Source organism: Numida meleagris, chromosome Z, assembly GCF_002078875.1.
Source record: "Numida meleagris isolate 19003 breed g44 Domestic line chromosome Z, NumMel1.0, whole genome shotgun sequence".
Taxonomy (NCBI): domain Eukaryota; kingdom Metazoa; phylum Chordata; class Aves; order Galliformes; family Numididae; genus Numida; species Numida meleagris.
Window position 1 is genome coordinate 50,343,817 of NC_034438.1, and position 11,120 is coordinate 50,354,936.

At 36.6% G+C, this 11,120-nt stretch overlaps 1 protein-coding gene across 1 annotated transcript; it reads left to right on the top strand.

Annotated features, from left to right (window-relative positions):
- LOC110390100 (syncytin-2-like) lies at window positions 1,369–2,373 on the top strand. The gene has a single exon (XM_021381291.1). The coding sequence runs from the start codon at window positions 1,610–1,612 to the stop codon at window positions 2,069–2,071; it is 462 nt and encodes a 153-aa protein (XP_021236966.1). The 5' UTR covers window positions 1,369–1,609; the 3' UTR covers window positions 2,072–2,373.

Sequence of the window (11,120 nt, forward strand, 5' to 3'; positions counted from 1 at the left end):
TCTGCTGCCCGTGTGTACTTTTGTTAAAGACAAGGATGGACTGCAACTAGAGAATCTTTTTGATCCTATCCCAGTAGATCCGCAGAACGAACTGGATTTCTCCCTCCTGATGACATATCGCTACTAGAAAGATTTGGCCTGGATTCCTGTGCATTCATTTGTTTCTCCAACTGCTATGGCTGACTATACTGGACAAATATCCCTTCTTCCCCCCCCAGAACATCAGTTAACTAACTCTTTGTATGTTACAGGTGTCATTCAGCAGATTGAGGAATCTTTTCTTAAGGAAGTTAACAACCCTGCTTTGTTTGCACAGTTCAAGCGAGTTTTGCATTATGTATATCACTGAGGTATTCTTAAAAGAAAAAGGGGGGAAACACGGGAGTCAGGGATATACTTGTGTATCTACAGGGACTGACATTCGGCCTCATCTCAGGCAGAAAATAACTGGGACTTTGTGTTTCTTGCTTATTGGTATTGTTTCATAATTTGTCGTTTACCACCTCATTGTCAATAATTCTTGGTTATGATATTATTAGCCTATCAATTAACATTTTCTTAATTTGTGAAGGCAAAACCTGGAAAGGAATCCCAGGCAAAGGGTTGACCCTGTACTATAGAATGATTAACTGTTTTTCATCCCACTAGTCAGGATTATAGAAATATGACTACGCATCACTCGAGACAAAGGTACACACTATCTTACTTTGATTCCACATGTGATTCTAATATAGGATTCTGGAGTATTGCCCAACAGATTTTTAGTTCACTGGTCCTTTCAATTGGCACCTATATCCGGGGCCCAAACGCCCCTCACTATAGAATGATCTTGGGATACTCTGATAGTTTTAAGGGAACTGACAATTGAGTCTATAGTTGCAAATATTTTGTCTCGTAGAGAGAGCTGACCTTAGTAGCTTGTTTTGCTTTATGAACAGGTGTTCCACTTGGGCTCTGTATATCGCACTGGCCATGCGGATGCAGTGTACAAATGGAAAAACCCTGCAGACCCTGAGAAGGATAAAAGCAGGAGAGAGTCTGTGGTGGGTGAGAGAGGAGAAGTGCACCTTGAAGCAGAGGACACCCTGCTGGCACTACCTATCGCACCCACTGCTGCCATGTTTCTTCTCTCTCCTTTCTGGTGGTTTGCCACTTTTCAAGGGTCAGTAAGTAATAATAGATTAGCTTAGGGAGTTTCTGATTCCTGCTGTGTATGTTCATTGGAACTCATTCCTTTTAATGGGTTTAACAGTTGACTTCTTGTTATTATGCTGTTTGCCTTGTATCTTTTCTTATGTTTAGTGTGTTGTCAATCCAGGCTCTGATTGAATTATGATGGTTATATTATTAATATGATTAGTGCTATTATTTTATAGAATGGTTAAAGATTGATAAGGAACTTAAAACTGCTTCTCACAAAAAGCGTCAGTCTCTCCAAATCCTTGACAGCACCTGTTCCAACGAAGTACAGCTATGGAGTGTGACTGTTAGAATTTTTGCCTCATTCCTAGCCCGAGGAGTTGCTGCTGCCCAAGCCTTGAAGCAGATCGAACGTCTTACTTGTTGGACTGTTAAACAGAGCAATCATACTTCAGAGATCCTTGAAGAAATGTTAGAAGATATGAACAGCCTTCGCCATGCAGTTCTGCAGAATCGAGCTGCTATAGACTTTCTTTTACTTGCTCAAGGGCATGGCTGTAAAGAATTTGATGGAATGTGTTGTTTTAATCTTTCTGATCATAGCGAATCGATTCAAAAACAAATTCATTGGTTGTTTAATCACACTCGATCCATTACTAGGGATCATAATCCGATTGATGATTGGTTGCATTCTGTGTTTCCAGGTCTTGCTCCTTGGATATATGATATCATTAAGGAAGGTGTTAAATGGGTTTTAATTATTATCCTACTTGTGATAGTTGCTAGAATATTGTATAGTTGTTTGCTGCGTGCTACCGTGCCAAAAACTGCACTTGTTGTGACTGACAACAAGGATCAGGACATTATCCATGATTGGCTACAAGATCAAGGGGGGCACAATCCAAAGGATTGCTTTGCCCTGCAACCATAAAAGAAAAAGGGGGGAATTGTTGCAGAGCAGTGTGCCCGGGAGCACGTAGCCACCGTAGCTAATGATTCACTAATGACTTACAATGTAATCCTAGATGAAAGAAATAGATTGATAAGTACAGGTGCAGGTGCAGTGGTGTGTGTAGTACGCTGCAGTTTAGCAGGGTGTTCTGTGCTCGAAAATTGCTAGGGAAACACCATTGTTCTTTGATACGCTCGGTTGCATGAAACTTGGATTCTGTAAACAGGTATACTATATAAGATGGTTTGTTGCTACAATAAAGTTGAAGCTGCATGAACTCACATTGAGTGTCAAGCTTCCCGCACTACAGGAGGGTAGCCCTGGGGAACGTGGGGAGTTTCCCAACATATTTCCATAAGAATTTTCTAGAATTACTTCATAGTAAAGTAATAAATGCAAATGTGAAAATTCAACACTACTGATGGAATTTCTCTCTTTCTGTAAAACAAAATTCAGGCAAACCTGAGAGAGAAATCAAGCCATAACGACCATCTTCTAGAAAATGCAGATCTGTTTGCAAAATAAGAGGACTGCTCTGAAGGTAATGCCTCCTATTTTATAATGTTGGCTCATAATATCAGAGGCGGATGTTGGTGGTACAACAACAGAGGCTGAACCTTCTCACCAGCATTCTGTTACATGTTGTTGCTGAGTGACAGATGGCAGCAGTGGGGCAAATGGACTGAAAGGGTTCTGACATGGAAGTGCGGATGAAGCAGAAGTGTGCCACTGAATTCCTCCATGACGAACAAATGGCATTCTGTGTTATTCATTGTTGCTTGCTGAGTGTTTCTGAATTCTGTAAGACTCTTCATGTATCCTCAGGCACCAAAAACCTATGTTCATTTAAAAATGCTCTCCTTGATTTCCTCTGGACTCATAAGGAGATTAGTACCTGCTTCTAGGCAAGACAGCAAATAAAGATTTAATAAACAGCTTGGAATGAATTCTGACATTACAAAAGTGTTGCCTGATGGATTACTACACATAGGTCACAGACAAGTTCTTTATTTTATTTTATTACCTGAATGCTTAAAATTTTAATGATTTCACTTCTCTATCAGGCTAAGTAATGTGGACCAAAAGATAAATCTCTAGGATTAAATTACATATGGCACTGTGAGGAAACTCCCCCAGAATTCTTGTAAGGAGGGCGCAGTCCATAATCAGGGAGAGGAACATACGCGTTGTTACATCACAGCTAAAGTACAGAATACTGGAATATGTACAGTGATCTCAACTCAGGTCAGCTTATTTTTCTAGTTCAGGGACACAGTAGGGTGTGGCACACTGTAGAACAGCAAAAATATCTACTTGTTCCAAAAAAAAAAGGGAGATCTTGTAACTGCTCCATCCATCTTGTCCAAGCTTCCTCGTTGTGGACTTGGAAATTGTATCACTGTGTATCTAACATAGGGTCCGGAAATGAGTTACTGCAACTCTATACAGATGCAGGAAGAAAGGAAGAGAGCTCTTTGAGACTGTGGAAGTTGTATTATTCAGTCATTTAAACTGAAGGGTCAGCTTTGCTCTTTAACATAGACATCTTCATAGCGCCAGAAACTTTAAAGCAGAAAACAAATGACTTCTTTTTCAGTTTTTCTTATGACGGGCAGCTCAGCACTCACACCCCCCTCTCCCAGTGGAGTGGGACTAAGAATCAGAAAAAAATGTAAAACTTGAGGGTTGAGCTAAAAACTCTTTACTAAGACAGAAAAAGATAAACAAATGTAATATATATTTATATTTATATTTACAAGACAAGTGATGCACAATGCGACTGCTCTCTACCTGATGACCAATGCCAAACAAGTCCCTGAGCAGTAGCAGGTCCCAAAGTCAGCTCTCCAGTTTTACAATGATCACATGATATTGCACAGCATGAGACATCCTTTTGGCCAGTTTTGGACAGCTGTCCTGGTTCTGTCCCCTCCCAGATTCTTGTGCACACCCATCTCTTCACTGGCAGGACAGCATAAGTTGAAATATCCATGGCTCTGTGCAGCACTGCTCAGCAACACTGAAACATCTGTGTGTAACCAACATTGGTTTTCTACTAAAGCCAAAACCAGTCATCGTACTACACACTATGAAGAAAATAAACTCTGTCAGAACTGAAATCAGGATATTTTATTAAATCAGAATTAATTAATGTATTCTCTGTTTGCCTGTAACTTTTCTAGTTGCATTTTGTGTGCACTGAGATGGATACTTCAGTGTGATAGATGAGGGCACAAAGCTAGTGTTTTATTAATGCCTGTCAATTCAAGCAAATATAAATTATACGAGTGAGCAGTAGCATAAAAAAAACAATGCACGCTGACATGCAAGCACCATCATGTAGATGACGCCCATACGAAGCATATGGAAACTAAATCTGCTTGTTATTCTTTGTACACTAGGATGTTGCACAATATCATATCCACATTGTCAAGGCACGGGAAGGTTGTTCACGAAAGGCACACAGATGTTTAAATATCTTCTTAAACTTTTATTCTCACACTGATGTGTTGTAGTTTTTGTTTATTGTTTTCTGTTGTCTTTTTTTTTTTTTTTTTTTTTTTTTTTTTAGCAAAAGTACTGTAATGTCACTCCTACATAACTTCAGTGTAGTAAAAATTTCTTTACGTACAGGTCAGGCTGGTACCCTAGCTTTCTGTTCTTTGGTGCTTGCTGTCCTGCATTACAAATTACCAATGTGTAAATATAAACCAACATCTCCGGCTTTGAGTATGATGTCCTCAGCTGTATCTTAGCTGCCATATTTGAGTCCAACCCTGAAGGTCTTCTGCCTAATGGAAACAGAGTTGTCCATCCTTCTCTGATGGCCAGCATTCTTTGAAAAGTAAGCAGCCAAAGGCTTGAGAACTCTTGTAAAAATGCAGAATCTATGTTATTACAGTGGACTAAAGGAGGGAAAATTAAAGAACAGGATGTTCTAGAAGAAAAAGCAGCTAAACGAATACTAAAATTTGTCCACGAATTCTGAGAAATACAAACAAGGACTACCATCGTATATCACAATTCTATTTCCAGCGTATATTCAAATGATGGATAAACGGTATCATTCAGCAGGAGGTTATTTGCCAGGAATACTAAGGAGATTAAGGACTAGAGCAACATCCATCACAATGTGCATGCATTGTAAAACCACATAAAACACTCCATGCCTACACAACACTTTCTCACTGTTCAAAACTTGGATCCATTTCTAGACAAATCAAGTGCTAGTATGCCTCGAGGCTCGGCTTTGAAGCGTGTTCATGATCAACAAGAATGCTCAGTTCTGACAAGGATGAAGGGATGGACATATCAAACCATTTCCTAGGCCTTTTGCACAGGTAAGCATCCTATAGATTCTCTTAGATCCATCAGACAAAGATTTGTCATAGATCTTGTCAGAAGTAGTGTAACTTTGGCTGTTCAATCCGCATGTTACATTTGAAAAGCACCGAGTTAAGGCTGTAGAATAAGTCACATAAAGTAGGGAGTTTTAGCAAGATCTACCAGTAAAGCTGTAGAGAATGCTCCTGACATGGAAATAGCTATTGTTTTGGGTTGACTTCTGAATTAAATGACTTTAATAATAACTATGAATAACTTAGAATAACTTTGTTCTCTGTTGACATATGCTTCCAATTTCTTTATTCATATTATGACTGGTTTGGGCACTGGAGCTAAGTTATGTGACCGTTTAATATTTAGAGATGTTTTGCTTTATTAGTTTTGCTGGTGATAATAGCACTCTTAAAGGAACCAGCTGTAGTTGAAGCAGTGGGAAAAAATAAAATAGAACTGGTATAAGTCTCTGAAGATACATAACAGTAAAGCAGGTGAATTTGGAGCATTGCAGTCAATATAATCAGCTGAAACAGCTGAAATAGTTCAACAGAAAAAGAAATTCTTTGTCTCTCGGTATCTACAATGGAGGTAAGGGAGATGAATACAGGTTTGAAAAACAGAATAAAACAGGTATTTTAAAATTTGATCTGAGACTCAGTCACACACCTTCTTATAATTCTATTAAATCAAGTAACCTTATGTCTGTTTCCTTGCAAGAGTTTACCAGATTTCCTACATCTTCCTCTTATTTCTTGTTTCTATTGATGTTAATGAGCATTGTACAGCATAGTATTAGAAGCTGCACAACAAATTACAAGTTATGAAGATCATCTGTTTTCTCTTCTTCCTTGATGATGCATGTCATGGAATTTGGGGAGAAAGAAAAAAAAACAGAAAAGGAAGTTTGGAATATTAATAGACAGCAGAATTAAGAACTAGCTAATAGCAACCTGCCAGCTGGCAAATCCACAGGTCAGTGATTTTAGAGACTGATTTCATCTGATGTCACAATCTTCTTTGTTATTCTAGTTTCTTCAAATTTTAGCACTCTACAAGATTCATGGAGAATAAGGGCATGTTTTGAATGTGAAAAAGGAAGTTATGAATACACTACAGATTTTCTTATGAATTAATGCTTTATGTAAAAATTCAGTTTAAAAACAATTTCCTCTAAGTCTACAATCACAGTTATAGGCTGTAGTTACAAGTAAAGAAATACTGACCAAATGACTCCAAGGCAATTAAAGTTCCCCATACATTCTCTAGTAAAAGCTTTTTCATATGTGTACAGTAGCATAATATAGTGAATTAAATCTTCCTGGGAAGCCAGATTTTCTATTTCATGCTCAGACTGCTGTAGTTGTATTACTTCTGATCTATTAACTACAGCAAAAGGACAGAAAGCACTAATCTGAGGTTGAAACAAATTGGGGGTAACCTGTGTAAAATTTTGTAAACTTGGATCCACCCCGAGGAACTCTTATGGAAAGTACTACTGCTAGTTTTCTGGTACACTAGTCACACTAGTGTCTGCCCCAGAGGCTGACGTTCTCTAGTGTTATTCCCTAGAATCAAATACATATTGCAACAAAGAAAGATCAGCAGATCTTTTTTTTTTCCTTCATTTAAAGAAACCAAACGATTAATCATGTAAAACAAAACAAAATAAAATAAAATAAAACAGCAAACAATCTGGGAACACAGACAATAAGACTAACAGAAGGAAGGGAAGTGCATGTAAGTCTGCAGCATCAAGCCTGCCTTTCATAAATATCCAGTGTCCTTTGAAGTCTAACACTTACATGGGTGTTCTGTGGGAATCAGCTCTACTTTACATTTAATTACAGTAATTAATCACTGAAAGAACTTACGAAGCCCTGCCAAAAGGGAGTTTATCTCCATTCATTAATTTCAGTAACATAAATTAGTATTTGCATAAAATTTTTTGGTACTAAGTTTTCCACATATTTACACCATTGCTAACTAGTATTGCTTTGTACTTCCTCTTAAAAGCAAACAAACAAATGTGATATTGAATCACGAGCTTTTTAAACTAGAAACACAGTTTTACACAATAGCATAGAACATACAGGCTGGAGAGAACCCTCTGATCATTTCTGAAGCAAATCTACAACTTCTATGTCATATTAACTTTCGATTTAGAATTCATTAAATCTAAAATTAAATAAACCACCACATCCATGGCTGAGTTCTTTCAGGGGCTGATTGCTGCAGGGATACATTTGGTGGTGGCAGTGGCAGGTTTTTTTAATTTTTATTTTTTATTTTTAAATTTTTATAAAATAGATCCAACTCCTGGAGTTCGAGTTTTACTTCCTGGAAAATTGATTTGTTCTGTGTATAAAGCTTAATAAGCTGGTAGTGGCAGCTACCAATTTGAGCACTCTGCTCAAACTAGTCAGCAGAGCCTGGGGAGCAGCATTCCTTATTGCTCACAGGTCCTTATAAGCTGCCCCTTAAGTTCTTCTCACATCTGAGGATTAAAGGTATGTACCTGCTGTAGACCTGTAGATTCATTTGTTTTCCAGTTTCCCATACTCTAAGTGGAGATTTTTAACAAGACTTTTTTTGTGAGGTTACATATGTAACTCATCTCTTCCGTTGGGCAGATTCTGTCCTATACTGAAGAGAATCTTGTTTTATTGGGTAAAGAAAACACCGGGTGTCTGGTGTGGAGTGAAGAATTATTTCTAATTGGTGAGTTAATGTTACCTAAAATGTTAACAATTACCAGTAAACAAAGTGGCAAATGTTAATTACAGTGAACCAATGAATAAGAATTAAAATCTGGAATCACTAACTCATGAGTAGCTTAAACGGCCATTAATTCTCTTGCCTCAGGGTGAATTTTACTGATAAATTTGAGAATATACTAAAAATGCGTCAAATGAAAAACTGACCCTGTTAAAGGCAAGAGAAAGGCACGTATGAATTGCATTCAGGGACCTCCCCTAATGAGTTTGTTAGCTTTATGTTTTTAACATCCAGAGATGGTTTATGTTTTTGTTTTGTTTTGTTTTATTGTTTGCTTTGTTTATTTTCTTTTCTTGTAGGCAGGTATACTTCTATAAAATTAAACCAAATAGGAAGTTCATAACCAAAATACTCCAGAAATATTTACAAAAACTGTAGAGGACATGGACTGTTTCAGATCTCCATGGGAAACATATGGGGGAGAGCAGCTACAGTACATGCTTACCACTATTGCACTTGTAGATTAGTCAGTCTACACATCAGTTTTGTGAGGCAAATAAAAATGAAAGCCAATCTTAAAGCAAGAGGACACGAGAGTATCAAGGACAATGCTTATACCAAGCACTTGAGTCTTCATTTCTTTATGAATGATTCTAAAATTGAATTGATACATGAAATTTGTCTGTACCACAAGTGGAGTTGTTTAAGATAATTTAAAGGAAATATACTATACCTTCAAAACAATAGAACAAATCCAAATGCTTAAGGATTCTTATTTAGAGATGAATTCAAGATTTAAAGAGAAAAAAGTAGCATTTATAGGTTTCAGTATCAGTTGGAGTAAGGCAGAATTTACAGCACAACAAAGTCTGTTTAATAACAAATTGGTTATATTGTAGTTATCTGAGAAATACAGTTGCTATCTGTCCTTAATGATGTGGCTATGAACAAGGGAATTGAAGAGATTTCAAAACAATTTATGCTTCACAAACTTTTTGAAATACAAAAATAGAGGTGAAAAGTCCATCTCTAAAAGTTTACATAATGGAAAACAAAACTCTCCACAAAACCCAGTTTTCTACATTAAACCAGGTAAAAAGAAATATGAATCATATCACAATGGAAAAACCTACATTTTTTAATATTATTTTGTGTGTGTGTGTTTTTTTCCAGTTGTACAGGTTATACTAGTTCAAGTGATACAGATTTTGCACAAGAAACTTAATGTAGGGCTTCTCAGAGATAAACACAAGGTTTCTGAAGAAGGCTTTTTATCATAGTCAAGGCAAGAATGATCAAGAAGGAAAAAAATTTCACGAAATCCATTAATGAAAACAGAACACAGAATTATAATTACAGAAATTCAGGAAAGATAAAAATGCACTGGTTGTAAGTATTAACGCGCGGTCTGCGGAGAATATTCTGGCAATTGCCAGTGCCTAAGTCAGGAGAGAATTGAGAAGGAAGGAGCTCCATTTGATTTCTGAGGCAAAATAAGGTAGATGGAAACAGAAATAGGGCAAGTAAAAAAAAAAAAAAAGAAGACTAAACTAACAACTTCAGAGAGTCCCTAGAGTGGAACAGTATAATCATGGAAAAATAAGCCATGACAGGTCTTTCAAGATCACGTAACTCTTGCAGTGGAAAAAGGTCAGAGAAGTTTCTTCCCTCTCTCTGTTGCTCTCTTTTATGCATTTAAAAATTGTTAGTACATTCAGCCCTCAGTTTCCTTTTCCCTAAACATTCCTACACATTTAACTTTTCCTCATAAGTCAATTTTCAAGTCATCCAATCATTTCTGCTGCTTTTCTCTGAATCACATCCTAATTTGGACTGGATGATCTTGTAGGTCTTTTCCAACCTTGCTAATTCTGATTGGAAGTTCCTATAAAACTGAGCTAAAAATTCTATTCATTCCATCAGAAAGCACATCACTAAACTAAATGAAATTCTTGTTTCTATGGGGGAGATTAACCTTGTGTAAAACACTTCCATTCTGTTTTCTCCCCATCTTGTAAATGTTACCTCTTGACCATGTTCTGTTTTCACTGCAGTCACTATGAATCTCAAGTGCAAAAACAAATTTCTGAAGAACAGCAGAGATTCTATTCCTAGCTTGCTCCTTGAAGAGCTGGCTTTACATCTAATGTGTCTGTGATAAGATTTGCAAAAGATCTTCAAGCACCCCAGTCAAGTCACAGTACCTATAACAGACAAGGAATCTTGCCTTTTCCAGTACACTCCAGCAGAAGAAAAAAAAAAAGTAATTAATTCAGTGCCACTTTTCCACAAAGAAGTTTCTTTCAGCATCACAAAGAATATGATTTAAAAATAACAAGGATTGGATTAATCTGGCTAGATGCAGATGCCCAGAGTAAAAATGAAAAAAAGTAAAAATCTAAGCTTGTCATTCTAAGGTTCCTTTAGTAAGACCTATTACTAAAAGCTTCCTCTTCTTTCTACCCTAACGTAGACTCAATTTAGTAGATGTAAACTGAATTTAGAAGCCTTCTTTGGAATGAGATGAAATATTTCTTAGAAGAGTCTGTATTTTTGACTCAAAAGGGAGCTCAAATTTACTTGTTGAAAAGTACATACCTACATTTGGATTCATAAATCTCAACCTAATAAATTTATATTTAAATTTAAATTTATATTTATTTGCCATAAATTATAGCAATGTTTCTGAACATCCTATCTGATTTCCAGAATATCATTTTTTATTTTTCCATCTCCTGTTTTTATGATTAAAAAGAAACAAAACAATGAGATACAGATTTGATGGAAGCATAAAGTCTGCTTCTATTTAGTTTCTCTAAAAATAAAAATTTTCCTAAGATACTCTTTAATAATGCTATTATTTAACCATATACCAAAATGCCAATATTGTTAATGCTTTACCTTCCTCATGGAAAAGAGGTAAGAAAAGTCACATAGCCACAGTTTAATTTGTGTTATTTTTTGTGATTGT